General features: G+C 41.9%; 1 protein-coding gene across 7 annotated transcripts in view; it reads left to right on the forward strand.

Moving 5' to 3' along the window:
- LOC147701648 (leukocyte immunoglobulin-like receptor subfamily A member 6) overlaps positions 1–26119 on the forward strand; it is a 602586-nt gene that overhangs the window by 496954 nt on the left and 79513 nt on the right. For all 7 annotated transcript variants that reach the window (XM_086930274.1, XM_086930269.1, XM_086930270.1 and 4 more), the window contains one exon: positions 1696–2001. In XM_086930274.1, the coding sequence (XP_086786400.1) occupies positions 1696–2001 (306 nt within the window). The remainder of the gene's footprint in view (positions 1–1695; positions 2002–26119) is intronic.

The raw sequence follows: 26119 nt of genomic DNA on the forward strand, positions 1-26119 counted from the left end.
ACGCCTATCAAGAATTCATGCCCATCAAGAATGGTATCTATTGCGCCCTGATGAAGGAACTGTGGACACATGGTCCTTTTCCGAAATGCGCATCAGCGCTTTTTTTCCTTTGTTTTGTTGTTATATATATGAATTTATGTATAGTTTTATGTACTGTTCTTCGTTCTTTTTTCTAATTTTATAGGAGTTGAGTGGTGTCTGATAGGTTTAACTGGAATGGTTGATAGGTTGGTAGAAATGTTTTAATGAATGACTGAATTTGGTTGGTTCTAAGGTTTTTGTGGGGCTTGTATTGATAGTGTTGTACAGAATTAAATGTAGTGTATATAATGATGATGTTTTTTCCTATGAAGAATTTTGTGAAGAAACAATGAATAAATAAGAATATGTTTTTTCTAAATAATTATTGTATTGGGACAATGTTGATTTAGATGTTGGATACATTACCTGAATATTAAGTTGATACAGTGGAAAGGTTAGTTCTTGTTCGATTAAGATTTTTTTATCGCACCTTTCTTTAATAGGTCTTGAACCTCTTTGTTGACTAGTTCTGATAACTCTTCGTTGAACTTTTTTATCTCCGGGATATGGTTTTGCACGGGAACCCCTACAAAGTCTATCGGGTAGCCAAAAACGGTCTCCAGCACCCAAGGGTCTTGTGTTATTGATAGCCAGTTTTCTGCAAACTGAGCTAACCTCCTACCTTTCTTTATAGGGATAACAGAAAGGTCTTGACCTATCTGAGGCTCTGCAACGACAGTCGCCTCGTTGTCCTCTTCCTCTAAACCCTTGTCTCTGAGGGAAGCTGCTTGTATATGAGTTTTGGGATTGGTAGAGGATAGGTCTAAATCCCCTCTGAAAGGAGGCCCTTGACACCTTGGCCTCTGCCAGGAAATCGGCCTCATGATCGCCCGGCTGTGCCAAAAACACGCCTGTCAAATACCTTCTCAATCTCCCTTTGAGATTTTTGTAGGGAGCTAAAGGCACCTGCATACTTGGTTATTTCTTTGATAAAATCATCGCCGAAAAATAGTGCATTGGCTTCCTGTCCTCCTTCATTGTTGACGAGTTCTACCAATTTGGGGTCAATTTTTAGAAGGATGCTCTTCCTTCTTTTGACAGATAAAGCAGTATTGGCGTTGCTTATAAGGAAGAGTATTACTAAATGATATTTTCATATGTTAGTTGATGGTCCCAGCACAGATAATATTCTGTCTCATTATTGGGTGTCATTAGTTTTTGCTCAACAATTAACACTAAGGTATGAAAATCGAGCATAGCTTGCATATGAGGGCTACCTCCAGTGGCTACAAGTAGCCTGCTCAGTGCTAAAGAAGAGATCCCCAATTGTAATAAGACATGTGCTTAATTTGTTCTGATATTTGCAGGTGGTGGGCACCAAGATTTATTCGCCATCATCAGACTTTGGTCAAAGCAAGAGAGAGAAAAGTAGAAAGGGGAGAAAGAATGACAAAAACAAACACAGGAGAACAGTGACCAGGGGATGAAAAGATTCTGCATGTGTGAGACAAGGAGAAAGGACGAGTAGAGTGATGAAAGAAAGAGGCAAGAGTTGGAAACAAAATTAAATATTCAGCAACCTGGGCGATCAGCGCTTGTGAAAAAAGTTAAAAAATGTAAACTCTGATGTCTCACAATACCATTCAACTAAATATTTCTCATTGTTTTTTTCAGACGTGCCCAAACCATCCATGCCCACACCGTCCATCTTCTATGAGACTGCGCATCATGTAAAAGGATCTTACAACATTAACTGCTCAGCACCCCAAGACAAGACAGTAAAAATATTTTTCCTGCACACAGATGGAGAACAAGCAGCTTTAGTTGATCGCACTCCCTCGCCTGGGAGCCAGAGCGTTATTTTTCCCATCAGTGGCGTGAATGCTGGAGATGGCACCGAGTACAGGTGCTCCTATCAGATCCAGGACTCCGGAGTATCTGTGGAATCACCACTCAGTGACCCCATACAGATTGGTGAAGGTGAGCTGTGTAATATTTTATGTTTAAAGACAGAGAAAACTAACAGGTGCAAAAAAATCAAACACCATTATGATAGTAAGCCCCATGACTTTTGTATGTTCACAAAAAGAGGATTAAGCATTGTCTATAAAGATTCCCTCTCCAATAAGTGCCAGTAGGACTCCTCAGGTATATTTTAAGAATCATTTATTTCTAGTCCCTCAGAAATGAGTCATAACCGCCTCCAGGTAAATAACGACATTCCAATATAGAAGTTTTACAAAGTGAAGAAGCAGAGGTTCATACAGGGGATCTTTATTATGCTTCTTACACAATCACAAGGTTCTAGTCAGCTGGAGTCAGCTGTGAAATGTTCATCTGACAATTGAGTGGGAACATTCCAAGTGGTGGGAAAGGAAGGGGGAGAGGGACTGATCCAAAGAAGGTCAGAAATTACTACACACCTCCCTTACATGGGAGGAAAGAAAAATAACAAAACCTCACTGTCAGGAAAACCTAAGGAGAGGAAATAAAACAACAGAAAAATACTAAGGTGAAGGGGTATGAACACAACAGGGAAAAGCTACATAGCAATGATAGGAGTTGGAACTGTCAAGGATAGCCTACAATACAATAGTCTTTCAAAAATACACATTCTCAAGCAAGAAGGAGAATGAACTTACACTATGGAGTATTTAGGAGAGGACACAAAGTCCAGTACATCACTTCATTACGAGAAAGCAGTACAATAAGTGCAAAACTCCAGTACATTATTTCATAACATAATCGTTATGCCAAATAGGAGGAGAACTCACTCTTCCAGATCTCTTAATGCCCTCCTGATCTTTCAATTCTTGCCATTTTGTACCCATACTACCTCTATTTTGTGAAAATGTATGAACCGTATTATGTGATATTATTTTATCCATCCCCCAGATGTGGGGCCCGATTTACAGAACTAACTTAAGACAAAATCCTAAACGTACTACTTTTGGTATTCACAGAAGGCATTTAGTAGTAGTAAAGTTAGGATTTTGTCTTAAGTCTGTCTTAAGTCTGCCCTAAGTTTGTCTTAAGTCTGTCTTAAGTCTGTCTTAAGTCTGTCCTAAGTTTTTCTTAAGTTTGTCTTAAGTTTGTCTTAAGACTGTCTTAAGACTGTCTTAAGTTGATCTTAAGTCTATCTTAAGTTAAACTTAAGACAAAACCCTAACTTTACTACTACTAAATGCCTTCTGTGAATACCAAAAGTAGTAGGACAGACTTAAGACAGACTTAAGACAGACTAAAGACAGACTAAAGATAGACTTAAGACAGACATAAGACAGACTTAAGACAAAATCCTAACTTTACAACTACTAAATGCCTTCTGTGAATAACAAAAGTAGTAAGATTAGGATTTTGTCTTAAGTTAGTTCTGTGAATCGGGCCTGTTGCCATTATCTGATACAACAACATTACCCCCCTAATCAAGATATTTTGAAAGGCACAGAAATCCTGTAATCTTCCCTCCTGTGGGGTTTGGGCAGATCAGCACATACCAGTCTCCTTCCTTAAATGATGGACGCATACATGTGGTATTTCATGTTATGTTAGTATGAATTTGTAGAGCGCACGTTCACCCCAGGGTTTCTTGGCGCTCATAATATCCGTTTTTGTATTTCTCATGGTGGATGGACATTTCTCTCAATATTTTCTCTCTGTCCACTGCAACTGTTGCTTGAACATTAAATAACTTGAGAAAACAAGAGATAAGAGGAATTTGGCAAAACACAAACAGTATGTTGAATTAAACAATGCAGCTGGGAGAACAGTTACAGGTATAGAGTCTGAGGAGTATCGCAATTTACAATTGATCTGAAATGGGTTTTGATACAATGCATAGAATGTCATTAACAGTTCTAGCAATCCTTTTTGGTAAGGATTAAGCATGGGCGAATTTTGCGAATCTGGCGTTCGCGAATTTGCGTATTTGCGAACTCGCAATCCGCAAAATCCGCTGCGTGCGAATTTGCTGATTTTCGGTAAATTCGCGAGAGTTTGCGGATTGCGAATTTACCGAAAATCTGTAAAATCCGCGAGCTGAACGGATTTTCCGCCCATGCTTAGTAAGGATTATGAACTACTGTCTTTGGAGCAATAAAGTAATGCCCTCATTGAGGAATCCAGGTGGGCCTCAACATTGGGTGGACATAATGCAGCCAGTGGATAATGTGTCCAGATGTCCGACATGGGGAGCGAGTGATCACTACATGTAGTGTGTGTGCTGTGTCCTGATTGTCTATGTGTTCCTAACTTTATGTAGCATCTGACTTTATGGTGTTTTGGGAGCGTGCTACTCCTGCGCCATATTTGCTTTATTGGGGCCAATCTCCCTAGACCATTGTCGTGTCGCTGCACCTATCTGTCGGATTGATCTGGGGTTTCCTGTTTGCACATTTGTTTGCCGGCTACGTGCCACCCCACCTGTGATCTGTCAATCAGTGAACTCTGGGTCTTAGAGCCTGCCTAACTACAACTACAGTTGGGCTTGACGTGGAGTACATAATGGCAAATTTATTAATAAAGATGCAAATTAGTTTTTGTACATGAATTTATCATTATTCATATTAACATCGACTTTCTCAATATTAACGTTACCATTCTTCTTTCCCTTAACCATGAAGCTGTCATATTAGTTCTAGGGATCCACCCTTCAATTACAGGAAAGGAGAAACACCAGTGACACAATTAGGCGCTGTACAATAAGTCCACACACTGTCTTGAAGGCCAGTTTTGGCTGACACACCAGTAGATTCTGTCCTTTGTAAACACTCTTTCACCATTCTATTCCTCCTTTCCACTAACCCGTTAACCCGGATCAATATAGGGCTGTCTAGTGATGACTGATTTGTAGCTCCTTTAGAAAGTCTTTCATAAGGTCAGAGGTGAACTGTAATAATAATAATACACATTTGTAAAGCGCGAACAATCACCCGTAAGGGTCTCTAGGTGCTGGGGGCCGTCGGGAAGATTAGGCAAGCTATTCCCAAGAGTCACATGGTGCTGGGCTAATCTGCCGCCGGCACCGGGGATCGAACCGTGATCCCCACATTCCGGAGTCAGTCACCTGGCCGCAGCACCATACCTCTTCATGTACATTGTGGTTGGTTAATAAGGTTTTTGGGGTACCCTCCTCCACAAATACTTCTTTAAGAAAGTTGATTAGGGTTTCTGTGTTTATTTGCTGTAGACATTTTGTAGTGATCCAATGTGAATAATAGTCAAGCAATACCAGGATAGTCCTCTGTCTTAGAGTTTTAAATGTTAATGGGCCATTGGTCTAAGGCTAATTATGTCTACGGCTCAACAGGGGAAAGAGGAAGGTTCCTGACTTGGTGTGTTTGTCACTTTTTATGCATTCAAGACATTCTTTCAACACATTTAACACCACAGCATCCATAGCTGGCCACCAATATTCAGAGGACGTCTTATTTTTTGTGAGGCTCCATCCCAGGTGACCTTTGTGCGCTAATTTGATGATGTTGTCTATAATCCCTTCTGGGGGAATTATCTTCCTTACCACTATTTGGACAGTTCGGTGGTAATCTAATTTCTACTATCTGGCCAAACCTCTTGTACGTATCTTGTTAGCAATATCATTTTTTCATGCTCTTTCATTTAATCTTCCCATTAATTCCTGTTCACGCTGACTAACTCCAGTAGAACATCATTCTCTTTTGCCTCTGCAATGTCTGTGGTACAGTCCAGAGGAGCATGTGAAAGAAAATCTGCTAGAATGTTTTATGTTCCAGGAAAATACTGTACTCTGAAGTTGAACCCTTATAATCCTAATATCCAGCTCAATAGTCTTGGTGTGGTCTTGGTCGAGCCTTTGGTGGTGAAAGCGTGCAGTAATGGTTTGTGGTCTGATTTGATAGTAAATGGAATGCCCCACAGGAAACTTTTGAACCGCCCAATAGCATGCTAAGGTCTTTCTTTCGACTACCGAATAATATTTCTCTGCCCCCCCCCCCCACCATTTGAGATAGGCTAACTCCTAATCCTTTATTGCTGGTGTCTGTCATTAACACAGTAGGTCCTCCACAGCGACACACAACTAAAACTGTGACTAGAAGCCTGAAAGTGGACCAGCACACTTGTGGCTATAATGGAATAGAACAGCTGAGATGAAATGAACATTGCAGAACGTTCCTCACTAGACAGGCCTAACCGGGATAGAGTCAAAATATCGAGTTTTTATTATCGACTAGACATAATATCGAGTAAAAAATATAGAATAGACATAATATCGACTAGACATAATATAGACTACCAAAATATCTACTAGAAAATTTTAATATTGAATAGAATGGACATAATATCGAATCAAAAATATAGAATGGACATAATATCGACTAGACAGAATATAGACAACAAAAATATCAAATTTAAGGTAAGTTAATATTAATTTTTTTATTTTTGTGTAATATAATTCTGTAGCGGGTTGTGGGTTTATAGGGGAATAGGGTGGGAAGTAATTTAATTATAATTAATTAAATATGTTATTTTATTTATTATTTATTTAGAATTAATTGTTAATTATGTATTAATTGGTAATTAATTAAAATATAATTGGTAATACATTTTAAATGATTAATGGATAAATATGTTAATTTTAGTAATTTTTTTCTGTAGCGGGTTGTGGGTTTATAGGGGAACAGGGTGGGGAGTAATTTAATTATAATTAATTAAATATGTTATTTTATTTATTGTTATCTATTTAGAATTAGTTTTCAATTAATTATTAATTGGTAATTAATTAAAATATAATTTGTAATTTGTTGTAATGGAATAATTGATAAATATGTTACTTTTATTACATTATTTTCTGTATTGGGTAGTGTGTTTATAGGGGAATAGCTTGGGAAGTAATTTAATTGTAAGTAATTACATTTTTAAAATATTTTTTTGTGTCTAATTTTTAATTATTTTTATATTGTAAATTAATTTAATGGTAATTGGTAAATAATTAGTATTGGTCGTTAATTTTTATTATTAGTTAATTTTTATTTGTAATTTTAATTGATTAATTATTATATTTTATAAAATTGTAAAATATTTTAATTATTTTGTAATTGGTATTAATATTTATGTTATTTATATATGAAGTATTTACTTTCCCTATTATTGCACTCACTGGAGTGGGAATAGTAATTTTTACCCCTACGCTATCCAACGCTTTCCCTACTGATGCACTCTCTGGAGTTGTAATAGTAATTTTTACTCCTACGCTATCCAACGCTTCCCTACTGTTGCACTCACTGGAGTGGGAATAGTAATTTTTATCCCTACGCTATCCAACGCTTTCTCTACTGTTGTACTCTCTGGAGTAGGAATAGTAATTTTTATCCCTACGCTATCCAACGCTTTCCCTACTGTTGCACTCACTGGAGTGGGAACAGTAATTTTTACTCCTACGCTATCCAACACTTTCCCTACTGTTGCTCTCTTTGGAGTGGTAATAGTAATTTTTACCCTCTCACTATCCAAAGCTTGCCCTACTGTTGCACTCTCTGGAGTTGGAATAGTAATTTTTACCCATACGCTATCCAATGCTTTCCCTACTGTTGTACTCACTGGAGTGGGAATAGTAATTTTTACCCCTACGCTATCCAACGCTTTCCCTATTGTTGCGCTCACTGGAGTGGGAATAGTAATTTTTAACCTTACGCTATCCAACGCTTTCCCTACTGTTGCGCTCTCTGGAGTGGGAATAGTAATTTTTACCCCTACGCTCTCCAACGCTTTCCCTCCTGTTGCACTCTCTGGAGTGTGAATAGTAAATGTAACCCTCTTGCTATCCTACGGAAAAAATATTGTATATGTTTTGTTAATAATATGTATATATATATATATATATATATATATATATATATATATGTATATATATATATATATATATATATATATATATGTGTTATACCCAAAAAAAATATTTTTAAAGTTACATTAATTATTTATTAATTTTAAGTTTATTTAAGTATTTTAAGTATGTTTAAATTAATTATATTTAGTATTATATTAGTTTTAAATTACTTTTAAGATATTTAAAACATTTGATATTTTGACCGTGTATATTTTTTCCTATCGATATTTTGGAGTCGATATTTTTGTACTTACCTGTTTGTAGATAGGAAGTTGATATTCTGGCATTCTATATTTTTACCTCGATATTTTGGCAAGTCGATATTTTGACTGTTGATATTCTGTCAGTGATCCGGCTTAACCAAGGCGTTTCCGCTTGACAGGCTTTAAGGCAAACCTAGACAGGCTTCTTTAATGAGCTGTGCCTGTCAGCGTGTGAACAAAAGCTAAATTCTTATTGGCGTACACGCTGATTCACCGTGTTTGACACCAGACAGGTTTCAATATTAGCTGTCAACGTGAGTAACCTGTGGCTGAAAATCTTCCCCTCAGTGGCACGTGGCTCAGAAACTGTGAACGGCATATAGAGTGAAACGGACACAGCACGCTCGCAACTCTGATGAATGCATCATCGGAGCAGAAACAATGCCTGAAATGTGTGAAATGTGCTTCTGATTAAGTGTCATGTCGAGGCTATTTTACAAAACATTTTCTCCGATCCTAGCGCTGAGGGATCTCGTTGGCCAATGAAAGGTACTTGTAGTGTATGAATTAACCAGCCTTGTTTTACGTGTGCCATTTAATATTAATGGTGTAACCAAGTATCTCACAGATCATGGGGTGATATGACAGTATAAACTAATAGTTGCTTCTGTCAAGAAAAGTAAAATTGCTTCAGAACCTTTTGCATTTATCCTGACACCTAGGAAAACCAATCAATGGCATACAGTCAATATTGATTACCACATAGACAAAAGGATAACACTGACACTATGATTCCGAAGTGTCCCCAATATACTGGAAATCATATATTGTATAAAGCAATACATAAACTAATATTTAAAGACACAGGACTGTTCAACAAGATATAAAATTACATACATATGTATGTGCCATATATAAAGTACATTACATAGAACACAATCCAAATAGTAGAACATACAACATTTATAGCACACATAGAATAACTTAATTGGGCATTTGTATGTGCTTAGCATGTATATTCAACCATATGACCTTAATTTTTGGCATAGATATGTCAGATACTACAACAGAATACCTAATCTGTAAGTCGATGTTTCGACCCCAATAAAAGAGTGTTGTTGTAAAACATCACCCAGGGTCTTCTTCAAGACTATAGATATATTTCTTTACAACCTGTTACGAAGGCTTTTTGGTTGCAACATGGATCAAGGGATCGTGAAAATCTCAGAAGTCCCCCATTTATGCCTTTGGAATCGAAAGTTCATATCACGGAGGCAGCCCCGCAACTGAAATCTCTGTGCGTGATTGGGACTGATGTTCAGGAGCCGGTCAACGCTTCCTGAATTGCAACACCCTACGGTTACTTGTTTGTCTATTAGCTCGTGTCAATCAGGAGGAACGCAATACATCTTATTCCTTCATCTGTGTTGGTTTTGGGAAATGGGAGTCATTAGTGCTTTCTGCATCTGAGTAATTCAAATAATTTCTACAAAAGCGGTATAGATGCACCCGCTTGTATCAACGGTGCGACCCAATTCATGCTTGACATGCTTTAAGGCGAGCCTAGACAGGCTTCTTTAATGAGCTGTGCCTGTCGATGTGAGGACAAAAGCTGAAATATTCCTCAGCGATGCACGGCTCAGAAACTGCGACCAGCCTATAAAGTAAAAAGGACACAGCATGCTCGCAGCTCTGATGAATGCAACAGTTGAGAAGAAACAAAACCTAAGTGTGGGCGATAAACTTTGCCCTGCCAGAAGAGTTCACTGAGATTTCGTAACTCCGCACTTCACTTGAAGGGAGGAGTTTGGCAAAAGCTCAGCCTATGTTGCGCAGCGGAGTTTACCGGTCGGCACCCACCACTATCTTGTACACTGCTGTGGAACCAGGTCCGAGCTCGGCAGCCTCGAGCATGAAAGCGATGATTGCAAACTCGAGGGGGTCTCACAAACAAAGTGCCTACAAGTGCCTAGGACTACAAGAAACAGAAGTACAGAAGCAAAGAAGCAGGAGTATTGTGAAAGCACAGAGACCCTTGAGCAGAGCTTGGATTCCCATCAATTGTCAACATGATCAATCTTATCATCTGGTCATCCACCCAGATGAATGATATGTATTTTGATCATAGAGACTATCTTCAGGGGAAAACTCACTCAATAGAGTTGTTAAGAATAAATCACAGCCACAAGACACTTCAGAAGAGCTGGGTTTATTCACGTCTGGTCTCTCACACTCCGCTCACCTCAGTGAACGTTCTATGTCAAACGCCCTGCCAACATTCCATGGGACAAACAATGCGGGTTCAAGGGAGGAGGGGGGTAGGAACATACCATTTGCATATGTCAATAGGAAGGATAGCAACTATACTCTAAACATACATGAACTAGATGAGATTACAACACATCTCCCCTTGTACGGAAAACAACTCAAGTGATGGGTCCTCTAGGAGGAAAGATTTAAACACTTTAGGTTACATAGTCTTTTTGCCAACTAGGTGGCTGACGCATCCTGGTCACTCTGGTTTCCTGCGTGTCCGATGAATTATCATCTAGGGTTTGCTCACCAACGGCCGTTGGTACACACACATCTGGGCATGCACTTACATTGTCTATGCTCCATGTACTTCCATCCTCCAGCACCAGCGAGTTATTGTTCACTCTCTGTATCCTTGCAGGTTTTGAGAAGGAGGACACTTTAGCTCGACCCACAGCAGGTCTTTTGACCACCACCCATTGACCAACATAGAACTTCCTGGAAGATGTTCCCCATTTCTGGTCGTATTTGGTTTTATACTCCTTCTGATGTAGCTCCACCTTGTCCTTCACAGACCGCCTGTCCACCCACACAGGACTGCTCCCATTCAACCAGTTGGGGTTAAGCTTAGACCCTGGGTTTCTCCCTTTGAGGGAAACAAATGGGGATACCCCTGTCACAGCATTGGGGGTAGAATGATATGACCATAGTGTTTTTCTAACGGCCTCCTCTACTGGTTCACACATAGTAACTGCCATTTGAATAGAATTCTTCACCATCCTGTTTGCCCTCTCCACCATACCGTTAGCTTTGGGACAGTAAAGAGGTGTTCTTATGTGTGAGATGGCTAATTCTGACAAGAACCTTTTCATGACTTCTGACGTAAATTGGACCCCATTGTCTGTCACTAAGGTACTAGGGATACCTTCTGTAGCGAATACTTCCTTCAGGAATTCTATCATATCCTGAGTAGTTATAGAGTGGACAAACTTGGTGCTGATCCAATGAGAATGGTAATCTATAATTACAAACATGAATCTCTGGTTGGCACTGAGGAAATTCATGGGCCCTATTATGTCAATTCCCAGCTTGTCCCATGGTTTACTAGGAACATCTATTGGAATGAGGGGGGCTTTGTGTACAACTTTGGATTTGTCACTTCTGCCACACGCTTTACAATCTTTTACCATGCTCTCCACCAACCCATCCATGCCTGGGAACCAATAGTGTTGTCTCACTTTACTCTTTGTCATACTCCTTCCTGGGTGACCCTCGTGTGCTAACACAATGATCCTGTTTCTCATGCCAGCCTGGGGAATGACCTTGTTTCCTCTCCAAAGCTGACCATTCATGCTGGAGATTTCATCCTTCACAGACCAATAAGGCTTGAGGTTCTCAGCTAACTCTCTATTGTGCTCAGGCCACCCATTCTCAACCAACTTCATCAGTTCCTTTAACTCTGGGTCACCTTGAGAACCACTCTCCCATTCCTCTTTACTGATGGCTGGAAGTTCCACCGCGAGTATAGCCTCATCTGGTGGTTCACTTACACTGTCTTCTCCTTTTATGGGCAACCTAGACATACAGTCTGCAATGGTATTTTTCTCTCCAGCCACATAACACATCGAGAAATTGTACCCTTGTAATGCCAGTACCCATTTGGCGATACGTGGAGTGGCCCTCTCCAAGTTCTTGGTGGAAAATAGAGGAATCAACGGTTTATGGTCAGACCTTAGAGTGAAAGGGATACCCCACAGGAAGAATTTAAAGTGGATTATAGCCCAATAACACGCTAAGGCTTCCCGTTCAATGGTAGAGTAATTGGACTCAGGGTCCTTCAGTGTCCTGGAAGCGAATGCAATGACCCTCTCGCATCCACCATTAGTTTGGGTGAGGGATGCCCCTAGGCCCTTGCTGCTAGCATCTGTAGTCAGAGTGGTTTTTTCATTTGGATCAAACATCCCCAATGTGGGTGCTCTTGCGATGGCTGACTTAATATACTTGAATTCCTTATCGCACTCCTCACTCCATCTAAAAGTGCTACCTTTTTTTAAAAGCTCCCTCATGTTGCTTGTATGACTAGAAACATTTTCCACAAACTTGCTCATGTACTCGACTAATCCTAGGAAGGATCTAACCTCCTCTTTCGTTGACGGAGGGGGTGCCAGGGATACAGCGTCTACCAAACTGGTTTTTGGTTTTATCCCTTCGCCAGATATGGTATGCCCAAGGTAGGTCACAGATTTGACTCCAATCTTACATTTGTCCTTTTGTGTAGTAAAACCAGCCTTACTCAATTTACATAAGACTACTCTTAGAATAGAGTTGTGTTCGCACTCTGAGTCTCCATAAATCAATATATCGTCCTGAAAGCACAGAACCTTACTGAGGTCTTCCAGGATGTGTTGCATTATGCGTTGGAAAACCGCCGCCGCGGACGCCAACCCGAAGGGCATACGATTATACTGGTATGCTCCGAATGGCGTAATGAAAGAAGTGAGGTTTTTCGACTCCGGATGAAGGGCAACCTGGTGGTATGCCGCCGAGAGATCCAACACACTGAAAAATTTAGCCCCCTTTATCACACTGAGCATCTCGTTTATTCTAGGGAGAGGATGCCTCTCTACCCAGATATTGGCATTAAGATCCCTAAGATCCACACACAAACGAATCCCTTTGCCACCACCTTTAGAAGCGACCACAATGGGGGCTAACCACTCTGAACTTTCAATTTTTTCAATAACCCCCATGGACTCCAATTTTTCCAACTCTTTTTGCAGGGAATCTCTCACCACCAATGGCACTGATCTAGCTCTGTGTACTGTGGGCTTGCAATGCTTTTTAAGTTTTATTTTATGAAGGAATCCTTTTAACAATCCTAACTCACTAGAAAATACCTCAGGGAACTCCTCACACACCTCATTACCAATATTGGGTTGATCAATCAAATAGACAGGTTCTGAGGCATTGGGGTCTAATCTTATACCTAGGTCCTTTTGATGCCTCCATCCCAGTAAGCACGAACCTTTCTTAGTTAGATACACTTTACCCACAGTTGCTCTTTCTTTAAATCTGATGTGCATAATGATCATTCTCACAACAGGTATAGTGTCATGATTGTAGCCTCCCGGGTTGATGTCTGGAGGCAACACTTCATAAACTTTGTCAACTGACCTGGTCTTAAACGTGGTTTCATTTATAAGAGTGTAAGGTGAACACGAATCCGCATATACATTATAAGCCACACCATCAAGCATAATCTCACATTCTGGATAGCTACATCCTGTATTTTCAAGTAATTCATTAACCATGAATACAATGTCCTCCCTTGGCTCCACATCATCCCAAATCATATGGGTCATTTCCTTCTTTATATCATGACACACTTTGGTGAAATGTCCCCTCTTATTGCATTTCCTGCACATGGCACCCCTTGCTGGACATTTTACACTATTCGCAAGGTGATTAGGATTACCACAACGGAAACATTTCATCTTTTGGGACTCATCCTTTAGGATTGTACTACCTTTATGCACATATTTGCCCTTGTCATACTTATTGGACACTTTCAGGACTTCATCCTCACACACTTGCTTCACCTCAACCGCCTCTTTCATTTCATTCATACAGAATGCCGTGTGTTCAATGCTTTTAGCTATATCTATAGCTTGCTTCAAATCAGGGGCATCAGCAAGTAATTTTTCTTGTATTTTCCTATCAGAAGTGAACCTTACCAATTGGTCTCTGATAAGCGAATCTGTGAGGTTTCCAAAATCACAGGTGGAAGACAACCCTCTAAGGACTGCTATGTAATTCACCACCCTTTCTTGTTTCCCTTGATTCCTTGAAAAAAATTTGTGTCGCTCCAATACCACGTTAATTTTTTTTCCAAACTGAACTTCTAATTTTTTCAAGGCAACACGGTAAACATCTGGTGGAGCATCACCTTCTCCTCCTCCACCACTATTTTCTAACTCAATTTCAGGTAGATTATCATACATTTCTCTAGCATGCTTACCCAAATTGTGTAACAACATGTGCAATTTCCTTTCTAATGAAAATCTGTTGCCTCCAATAGCTATCAAATAAGATTCAAAAATCCTCTCCCAATTCTTCCATGGAGTGAGAGGTTCTCCATCATCATTGAGAAATGGAGGGGGTTGCGACATTGACATTGCAGTAGCCATACCACAAATCTAAAACACTCTACACACTCGTGGGAATAGATAATAAAGATGCGATTGGACAATACAAGTGCTAACACCTCAATATATAATACTCTTTTAAGATTGCTCTTTAGCATATATATGTTGAAAATAGCACCAACAATGTCAACAAAAACAGTTTAGTCTCATTAAGTTGTGCCCATCAGCGTGACATGCACTAAACAGTGACTAGGATGAATAACAAAAACAGTTTAGTCTCATTAAGCTGTGCCCATCAGCGTGACATGCACTGAACAGTGACTTGGATGAATACTGAGATGAATACTGTGCCTGTCAGCGTGATCGCAACAACAAGCTCCTGAATATTGTGGTGATTAGGTACCATGAAATGATGAAAATAATTAGCTGTGCTTATCAGCGTGAAGCGCAACAGCACCCTCTGACAAGCTTTTCGATGTTAAGCTGTGCTTGTCAGCGTGAGAAAAACAACAACTCATAAACCACAGGTAATTCAAGCTCCTCTACATGTGCTTCCATCGACACGTGTGATGCTGGGCTGTCGTTCTCCTTGGCTTCCCACACCGGATCCGCCAAAATACAGGTGCTATGGTGTTCCTCACACACCTAATTTTTGTGCCAGCACCTTCAAGAACTTTAAAAAGCACAGCGACACGCACATCACCAAAGATGAAGGCGGAACTGACAGCTTCACAACAGTCAAAACACACGCCCTGCAGTAACAGCTGTAGACTCCGGGTGTCGTCAGGGATAAACGCTCTGCTGACTGTTCTGTCATACGGGAGAGCTATGAGAGGAACAGCCGAATGATTTGTAACAACGGCACCGTGAACAGATGAAGAGCAATGACACACGGTAATCTCCTTAAATCAACAGCTCCCTTAACAGTCACGGAGTGGTCGATGCGCCGTTGTAAAAAAAAACGCCGACCTCAAATAATCATCCGCCCATAACAGATGGAAGGAAACCTCAAGGATTCCACTTCACAGCACAGCGGGATGCGATGAATAGCTTGGCTCAAATACTATGCGCAAATGTCAAAAGCGCAAGCCAAGAGTTAACAAACGCCTCAATGAGATAAAAGCGTAACCTCTTCAGGAACGAGTAAAGAGCACTGCGGGAAAGGCAAAGAACGCAAGGCTCAATAAATAAACTCGTCAGCAAACGCAGTACGCAATTCCACTGAAGACTCACGGTTACTTGAACTTGGCGTCGTGGTTCACGGCAGTGCTGAAAAAACGGGGGAAGACCAGATCTGCCCCCCGAGCAGCCCCGTCGCCAATTTATTAAGAATAAATCACAGCCACAAGATACTTCAGAAGAGCTGGGTTTATTCACGTCTGGTCTCTCGCACTCCGCTCACCTCAGTGAACGTTCTATGTCAAACGCCCTGCCAACATTCCATGGGACAAACAATGCGGGTTCAAGGGAGGAGGGGGGTAGGAACATACCATTTGCATATGTCAATAGGAAGGATAGCAACTATACTCTAAACATACATGAACTAGATGAGATTACAACAAGAGTCAAAGAGGGAGCACCAGAAAATAAAAAAACAGATCGCATGTTTCTTGGATCAATGATCACATGGGAACTACGTGCAGTGCTAAACAAGTGAGTGCAGTGCTTAAAATAGGGATGTGAGGAGAAAAACAACGTTTATTAGAAATATCGTCTCACACTCTAATTAAAACCAAAACAGTGCAAAAAGGAGTTTTAACAAATAACTGCTATTTATCAAGGTCGACATGTTTTAGCCAACTGGGTAAAAAGGCCCAAGGCTTTCTTCAGGACCTATGTTGTCAAAATGTGCTCCTGCATGTGTGTACCAATTAAAAAACCAAAACGTGTCAAAAGATTAATATGTTCACTTCAGTGAATATCACCACAAATAAGGTTGGAATGAAATACAACCTTCTTTTACTGATCCTCTGCTTCAAGGGATGGCTTCAAGGGATGCAGATGTCATCCGTCTTGACCGAGGACTGGACTTCACCTCACCTGGAACCTTGCTCAGGAATACGAGGCCCGCTCTGTCCGTCATTGCATCCGGCGTCTTCTGAGTCGAGGGTGTTGATAGAAACCACCCCGCTTACTCTGTGCATTTGTTTTGGTTTAAAACAAGCCGGGCTGCTGCTTTTCGCATTGTGCTTATGAGCCGCTGCCCCCCTGCAAGTGCCGGTAGTAGTTGGGTCCGCAGAGATAATGTATTCAGACCTCATTAATACCTGTCACTAGATTTGTATTTCCTGCTTTCGCCTCTTTTTGTGCAAGTACAGAATGCAAATGGCAATTTCGTTTTACCTTAAATTGCAGAAAAAAGCACTGCATAGCAGGCAGAATGGAAAACAAATCAGATTTGAAATCGCCAGTAGCACGAGGCAGGCACGTCACGTGCAGAAGGGTCTAATCTAAATGTGCCTCCTGTGAGTTTTGCCCTCTTATTTATTTATTTATTTTATTTATTTTGAAAGTTTTATATAGCGCGAACAAGATCTTTGCAGATAACAGAGCGCTTTACAAAGGCATCAATGAGTGGTAGGGTGGGTTCACGAGGGAGCATAGTTAGGAGGTAAGGTGAGGTAAGGTAAGGTAAATGCAAGTAGTACAAATAGGAGGGGGCAGGAACAGTCAGGTAGGTCAAAAATACAAGTAAAACACATGTGCATAGGAATCAAACAAATAGTACAAAACGACGCAAAGTCTTAAAAGCACAAGAGTAGTAGTTCAAGTGTATTTAGCCATGAGGATAGCTTTAACTTCTATCTTAAAAAGAAGAGTGGAGGGGATGAGCCTGGTTTTATAGTGCTCCAAGGTGACTCACCTCCTCTTTCTTACAGGACTTCTTTTCCATCTTGGCAGCTGTCTTCTCTCAGCCCCTCAACCTTTTTTTAAAACTTTTTTAAGTTCGGGAGGGAGCACGCATGGGTGTGATTGAGGGCGGTGACCGAGGATGTTTCTTCTGTGGGCAGCTGCTGCCAGTGAGGGCTGCCCTCGCAGGAGAGATGGCTCTAGAAGGAAGGGCAACAGAGGACGCTGAGACAGGCAGCAGATAGGGTCGTGTGCTATGCAGGGCCGCGAGGACACGGTTGGGTCTCGCACAAGCTGGCTGTAGCCTAGCCGAAGTGACGAGGACGTGATGCCCACCTGGTGCTGGCCCTGGCTCTTTGAGCCACTGCTTTTCCTGAGCCTGGTCTTCGCATTGTGCTATCAGCAGGTGATTTCTGTGGGGCAAAGGCATGGGTGAGAAGAGAACAGCATCCACAAGCTCTACCTGCCGCTCTGCACCTTCAACTTCAGGTGCAAATTAGTTTCACTATGGTCTTCTATATCTCCTGTATGATGTGTTTGATTACGTCTCTTCCGGCATGATGCCGAGTTTACGCAGTCGAACTGTCAGCCCCTCCTGATTGTAGGCAGGTCATGTAGCAAAACTCGGGGACAGGGCAGAGGTGGTCCTGGCACTCCAGCCTACAGAGGTGCAGCGGAATATATTATGGAAAATGTAATCCAATACCAGCGCTGAGGGGTCTCTTTGGCTGATGAAAGGTATTCAATTTGTAGTGAACTAAATAACCAGCCTTTTGTTATCTGGGCCACACTGAAAGAAGCATGGCTGCTGTAAAAAGGTTGCAGCTTTCTGATAAAGGTGAGCAAAAAGGCACCAATAAGCTGTTGGTAAGGGCACAAAATGTTCTATGTTAAAACAGTACCTTGAGGTGGCATAGAGAAAAAGTAAACTCGCCCTAGGAGTACTGCACAGATGCACAGTGAAGTTGCCACTGGAGAAGTAGTTGGGGGTGATGGTGTGGCTGTCCTCACACAGCAAAATCTCACCAGTGTTACAAAGCGAGGAAGCAGAGGTTCAAACAGGAGATCTTTATTGTGCTTCTTAAACCATCACAAGGAGATGGACTGCTCTAGAGAAGGTCAGTAATCACAACAGGAAGCTTGGAAACTAACACTCCTTTTAGTCACTGAGAGCTCCCCTTTATTTGATCTCGTGCCACATGCAACTCCCTACCAACCTTATCTCAGCTCTCCAGCTACCAGAATTTCATTGCACCCAGTCACTTCCCTATTCTAGATCTCCTTTGGAACCATCAAAGTTTCAAGCACATTTATAACTATTCTGCCCAGTCATACAAAATACACATACACATAGAATTGCATTTGTTTTTTACACACACAGTTATGCAATTCATAAGCAAAGGTAATGAACCTTTTGCACAGCAGTGCCTGTAAACTTCAGGTCACAGATTATAGTAAGGAAACTCGGTATTTGAGTAATTAATCTCTGTTTATAGCCTGATCAGAGCGCAACCCAGGATTTGCTTGCAGTGTACATGGATGGCTTTTTTCCATGAGTTCCATGCCCCCCTGACATGGTGCTGAGACCCTCAAGGGGGTGTGGCGTTCTTAATTTTGAAGACTGTTCTTGATGTATTAATGGAAATTCAGGATGATGATGCAGATGGTAATGGTCTAGTAACAATGTAAATGACTAGCTAAGGCAGGGAACAATGTTGCTTTTCGTGAAGCACTGGCATCGCATTTCACTGCCCCATATTTACAAAGACAGGAAAAGCCACTCTGCGTGACTTTTCCTGTCCTTATAAATACAACCCCTTCACACGCAACACTTTGTGTGATAGGGGAGTTCCATGGGTGTTCCTGTGGGTGTTTCCATGCAACACCCATGGAACCAGACACATTTCCAGATTTACGAGGACACGTAATCTTGAAAATGTGTCAGAATGTTACGCCACCCTATGGGTGGCATAGCGAGGTGCAACGAGGAGAAATGTTTTCATTTCTACTAATGCGTGCTGCATTCTCCAGCATGCATTGAAAGAAGAAAATGCCTGCAGTGATTGTTTTTGTGCAGGAAGGTGCCCCTTCTTGCGCAAAAACAATCTCCCCATGATGCAGGCATCCTTGCACCATGGTTCAAGGGTGCCTGCGCCGGCGCATGGCAACTTTGTTTGTGCGCCAGTACAGGGGAGAGCACAGGAATGCAACATATAATTATAAATATGAGCATTCCTTTGCTTTGAAAGCCAAAGGGCTTGCGTTTCCACGCTGCGGAACTTTCTTGTAAATCTGACCCTACATGTATAACAGAAACGTCTATATTGCACACACCTGAATTTACAATATAGAGGCAGATAGGGGGCCACACGTCTACCGCAAGTCAACAGGGATGACACCCTTAGAAGATTCCTCTGTATATAGGCACGCCACACCTGGAGAGTAACCTCCCCTTCTCAGCTCGGATACAAGAGGGGCCGTGCAGAGCAACTGGCAAAGTCGGAGAGTCTCCGTATACTGCAAAAAAACAGCAACAAACCAGAATATCTAATTAGTTTGATGATACAGACATGGGAAGCAGCCGTCAGATTGCATGAGGAGAAGACGAGATGGTCTTTACAAAGGAGGATCTTTTAACATGTTTACGCAACTTAAAGAAAGAATTACATTAGGAGCTTAAAACAGACATGTGCACAACTCTATAGTCCCTAAAAGCAGATGGAAATCCGAAGCTGGTGACACTTCGGCAGGATATAGACTTGGCAGAGAGCAGGGTGATAGATCTGGAGACAAAAATGACAGAGCTTGAACACTGTACCATGCAGCTAAAGACCACAACGCAAGCTCTCCAGATGCAACTTCAGTCAGCCCTGCTCAAAAATGAAGACATCTCAACAGGCACAAGGGAAACCCTACTCACAGAGAACCTGGGTACGTATTTATATCAAGAAACAGCGGCTCTTGTGGAGTCAATACCAGGGTAAAAATGGATAATCAGAATGCGCAATGGCAATGTAAATGGGTTGCACAGAGTTCAGACAAAAAGGCAGCCGAGTAAACAGTAGTTGCGATTTGTTAAGTTTATAGCAAATATTGAAGCCAAATTCAAATATACAAAAAGATTGGTGCTTAGTGTCCCCGGTGCAAAATTGAAACCAAACAAAGAAACTGTAATGTCATTTGTGACAATTATAATCTGGTTTCCAATATTCTAAACAAACGACCATTCATTTCAACAATCTTTCACAGCACTGTAAGCAATGGTCAGTGCTGATATAATGATTTGTTTTTTTTTTTTGTTTTTTTTTTTTGTTTTTTTGATTTAAAGATTTTTTATTGAAAAATAAAGTGGCATATACATTGGCAGTCTTACAACAGTGCTGAAGAGAAAGAGAGGGATGAGAGAGAAAAGAGAAAAAAAAAAAAGAGGGGGGGGGGGGATTAATTGTGGCTTCTTTAAATGTTCGTCGAGTTGTTTCCACATGTGCTCTTGGGGCGTGTGTTCTTTCGAGAGGTTGCCCGTGATGTTGTCTGCTCCTCTTAGGAAGGTGACCCAGTTGATCCATGTTTTGAAGTTTGCTTTCGCCGTGTTCTTCCAGTTTGTTAAGATTATCTTCAGGGCTGCTGTCAGGAGCAGGTCTAGGAGGTCTCTTTCTTCCCTGCTGTTCAGGTTTGCTGTTAAGTGCCCTGTCGCCAGTGTCACATAGTTTAACATTAAGTCTGATTTGAACATGTCATTTATGAATGCGTTTATCTGGGCCCAGAACTTCTTGACTTTGACGCACCCAAAGATGAGGTGTTCAAGTGTGCCTTCCTCTTTCTGGCAGTTCCAGCAGTCGCCTGAATCTGCTATGCCGCTTTTATGGAGCCTGGATGGGGTCCAGTAGGCTTTGTGGAGTAACCAGTATTTTGTTTGTGCTAGCTGCGGGGTGATCTTGCTTTTTGTAGCTGAGGCCCACATTTGCGCCTGTTCCTTTTCGTTTAGCTGTCTGCCTAGGAGTGTTGCCCATGAGTTTGTTGTCTTCTTGTTTAGAGACAGGGTCGTCGGGGCAAGCAGTTTGTAGATCTTGGCTGTTTGGTGTCCCGCTGAGTTTAGCATTAGCACGTACTTGACGATGCCCGGTTCTTCTCGGGTTAGGTTTGCTTTGGTTATGGCAGTCCTTATTTTCAGAAATGTGTATAGCTCTTTGTTGGGGAGGTTGTGTAGTTGTTGTAGGTTTGAGAAGGTTAACTGCTTCCCCTTTGTTTCTATTTGTTTGGGAAGGCTTATCCCCTTTTTGATCCATGTGTCATAGTGTATTACTGCCCCTTGATATGATATTTTTGTGTTGTACCAGATGGATTCCCATGTTGTACCTCTCAGTTTCTGTGCCATTCGTCTGTCTACCCCCATCAGCGCTTCTCTGGTGTGCTTCAGTATAATGTTGGACCATAGGGGGTGTTTGTTTGCAGTTAAAATCGCTGTCGGGTGTAGGCCTCCTAGGAGCTCTCTTTCCAGTTCCAGCCAGACTGGTTTATATTGTTGTGTTTCGTCGATCCATGCGAATCCTTGTTTAGCTAGGCAGGCTGTCTGGTAGGTTTTGAAGTTTGCCAGGTTGAGGCCGCCTAGTTCCTTCGCTAGTCTCAGTTTGGGTAGGCTAATTCGTGGTTTTTTGTTTCTCCAAAGGAAGGTGTTGATCAAGCCGTCCAGTTTTTTGTGGAAGCCTTCCGTCATTTGGATCGGTAGCATGTTTAACGTGTAGTTTATTGCGGGTGTTATCATCATTTTTATCGTCTCTATCCTTCCCCACCAGCTGATGTATTTGGGCGACCACAGTTCTAGTCTATCTTTGACTTTTTTTAGCAGCGAGTCTTCGTTGTGCTGTATTGTTGATGTTAGATCCCTTCCGAACTGCAGGCCAAGGTACTTGAGTGGTTTCGTTTGCCATGCTAGGCCGGAGTCTCCTAGTACTAATTTGGTGGTGTGTATGTTCATTGGTTTGCATTCCGATTTGTCCTTGTTGAGTTTGTATCCGGATGCTTCTGCATATTCCCCTATTGCCTCCATTAGTGCTGTGATTGACGTTGATGGCTTGGTGGTGGTGATTAGGATGTCGTCCGCGTACGCTGCGAGTTTAACTGTCTTCTCTCCGATCTTGACACCCGTTATTCCCTCATTGTCTCTTATTTTTGCCAGTAGTGGTTCAAGTGCCAGTAGGAAGAGACCAGGTGACAGTGGGCATCCTTGCCTCGTTCCTCTTCCCAGTAGGAGCGGGTCGGATGTACTCCCGTTGACCACTATTTTTGCTCTCGGTTTGTTGTATAGGGCCATTATCATTGCTATGTACTTCTCCCCTAGTCCAAACTTTGTCATGCAGTTCTTGAGGAATGGCCACGAGACTCTGTCAAAAGCCTTCTCCGCATCCAGTGCTATCATGACCGCCTGTTCGTTGCTCTGTGTTGTGTGGTTGATCAGATGGCTTTCTCTAAAGTCGATGGCATTTCGACCCTTCAAATAATACAGGGTCTCTTCAGGACCTAATAATATAGGGACATCTGTAAATTAGAAACGAGAGTGACGTAAGCTAAAGTCCGGTGGGAACATTTTGTATAAATAAATTACTCTGAACGCCAAATAGCGAGAAGTATCTGGAACAAAAACAATTGATATGCGCAGCCAAGTGAAGTGAAAACACCGGTTGAGTGAGAAAAAAGAAAAGGTACTCACACTGGACCCAACCGGGTACTACAGAAGTGAGAGAGAAAAGAATAGTGAGAAGCAAAACATGGCATTGTTGATGGACGTGTTATGGAAGAATGTTATACAAGCTTACCTCAGTGTGAGGCAAGCGGGAGAGGCAAGGGAAAGGCTGGCGCTAGTGGATGAGGCCTGGAGGATGCTGTGGCCTGTGTTACAGCCATGAGGTGTGTGCTGTAGAGAGACAATTCTATTATCAGTGCCACGTGTGCCACAAGTAATGCATTACCACATACTGTAACTGAAGGTGGACTTACCCGAATTAAATCTTTATGATAGGTGCGATGAGGCAAAAACGATGCTTTGTTGGCAGGAACAGGATGTGTCCCAGTGAATAGTGTCCTGCAAAAATGTGCGAGGGACAATGAGGAAAAATGCCTTTCTCAAATATTACTGCTTGCGATCAATTTGGCATGCGCAGTCCTACCATGACATCAGACGTACGTCTGACGTAGGGGATTCTGCAGGAACATGGCGAGCTCTATTAACATTAATTTTCATTTTTTTAAAATAAAATATTTATTATGGGGGGAGGGGGGGGAAGTGGGAGGGTCCAGGTCTGAACTCTGCTCCGCTGCGAAATTGGAAGTTTTGCATGAACTTCGCGTTCTCCGCGGAACGCTGAGTATGCAAAATTCTGCCAGCGGAACGCAGTTCCTGCCCAGGGTTAGTCACTACTGGGGGGATTGCAGAAGGGGAGATTCTACTCATGGGTGATTTCAACCTTACTAGGCGCTCTGGCACCGACAGCACACACCCATTAAGATCCCTCATGGGCAGATTTTTTAACAGCGATTAAGCAGGCAATACAGGATATGGGTTTGGTTAATGTCTAGCGGGAGGCTCACCCAATAGACAGAGACTATACTTTTTTTGCCACATACACCGCTCCTCTTCAAGACTAGATTATGTGTTCATGAGCCGTACCCTAATGCAAGAGGTCGGTAAAACTGAGATCTGTCCAATTATTATCTCAGACCATGCACCGGTAGTACTCACTCTTGGGTGGACGGACACTGTACCAAAATTCTCCTGTTGGTTCCTCCCACATGCATTGCTGCGTGACAGAGTAGCGAGAAATGAACTACAGAAAACTATAAATGAATACTTTTAACTGAACAATCCCCAGGATACATCTCTCTCTAACACATGGGATGCATTCAAACAGTTTTTAGGGGTCACTGTATCCCGGTAAAAGTGGTGCTTAACCAACAACGAACCACAGAACATTTGAAACTGGAAACTGAGCTACACAACTTAGAACAATTGCACAAACAGGCCCCCTGCTCTAGCTCTTCAGCATAAGGTAACAGTTGTGAGGGGGAACTTAAATGCAATATATGCCAATAGAGCAGAGCTGACACTTTTAAGGTTGCAACAAACATCCTACACATTAGGCAACAAGGTGTGAGTCCACTTAGTGCGTCAACTACAGGTTCATCAGGGAAAAGGAATACATTGGGAAACGCCCGAGCTCAACTAGATATGGTGGACTTACCTAAAATTACAACTGCTCAAAATGAGCTTTCTAAAGCTTTTTAAATACCGCGGGCCAGATGGGCTGATCGCATGCTTCTACAAAACATTCAGCGCATTTAACCTCTCTTTTCAATCACATAGCAGAAGTAGGACGGGTAACAGCCTCCATGAGTGTGGCAATGACCACAGTCATCCCCAAAACAGGGAGAGTTCCAACACTTTGCAGTGCCTGTCACCCCGTAGCTCTTCTAAATCTGGACGCAAAGCTTTACTCCAAGATCTTGGCTACCCGATCAGAAGATATTATGCCTGAATTAATTCACCCAGACCAATCAGGATTCATCAAGGGGAGAAAAAACCCACTATAATGTACAAAGAATCATCTACCTAATAGAGAAAGTTACAAAAAAACAAATCCCAGCGGTCATGCTCGTCCAGGAAGCGGAGAAAGCATTAGACCGGGTACACTGGGCTTTTCTCTTTCCTACCCTGAGGCGATTTGGCTTCTGCGAGACCTTTCTCACCATGATCCAGGCAAATAAGGCTGAGCCTAGCTCAAGGATTTTGGTAAATGGGGTGAGTGCAAAACCCCTTTGTAAGATCCTTGAAACAGCTGAAAGGATCACACAGGAAGGCAGGTAGTTGAGTAGAACTTCAAGTTTATTTCAGGGTAAGAAGAAACCCATCCAGGTTCCAGCCAGTCACACAGGTAACAGCTCCAACACATTTGACTCAACACATTTTATCACCTGAGATACCAGGTCCTCACATGGAATCAAACATAATCACATGGAATCAAACATAACCAATGCACCATGACATCAGAAGAAAGACAGGCTTCAGATGCCACACACCTTCCCCAAGTAACACAGAGAGAAACAAAATGATTGTGGAAGATAGGATGGGAGGGGAGGAGGAAAAGAAAAGGCATATAGATTAGCAGAAAAAACATGTTAACCATACAAGCATGTTTTCAAGATACTTAGGCCTAGATGTAGGTAAAATATTTTACCACTTCTTAAATACCGAATTTTACCGATTCGGTATTTAAGAAGTGGTAAAATAGAGGGGGGGGTATAGGTATTACAGAATCGGTAAATACCGAATCGTTAAGATTCGGTATTTACCGATTCTGTAAATACCGAATCGATAATGCCCATTGATTCCTATGGGCATTGAAGCCCATAGGAATCAATGGGCATTACCCACTCGGTATTTACCGATTCGATAAATACCGATTCCAGCAAGGGTGCATGGGGTGTCAATTTGACACCCTCTAGCACCCCAAATACAGGCATGTGTGCCATGTGGCACACAGACATACCCTAAGGGCATGTCTGTCTGTCACATGGCATAGGTGTGCATGCACACATGTGCATGCACACCTGGATTCGGTATTTTACCACCCAATTGGATTGGGTGGTCAAATACCAAATCTGAAAGGCCTTTGGGACTCAGAAGAGTCCCACCTACATCTAGAAGTTACCGAATCGGTAAAAATACTGATTCGGTATTTTACCGATTCGGTAAATTTACCGAATCGGTAAAATTGCCCCCCCTACATCCC

This window comes from Lissotriton vulgaris, chromosome 7 (genome assembly GCF_964263255.1).
Source record: "Lissotriton vulgaris chromosome 7, aLisVul1.2, whole genome shotgun sequence".
In the NCBI taxonomy this organism is placed as follows: Eukaryota; Metazoa; Chordata; class Amphibia; order Caudata; family Salamandridae; genus Lissotriton; species Lissotriton vulgaris.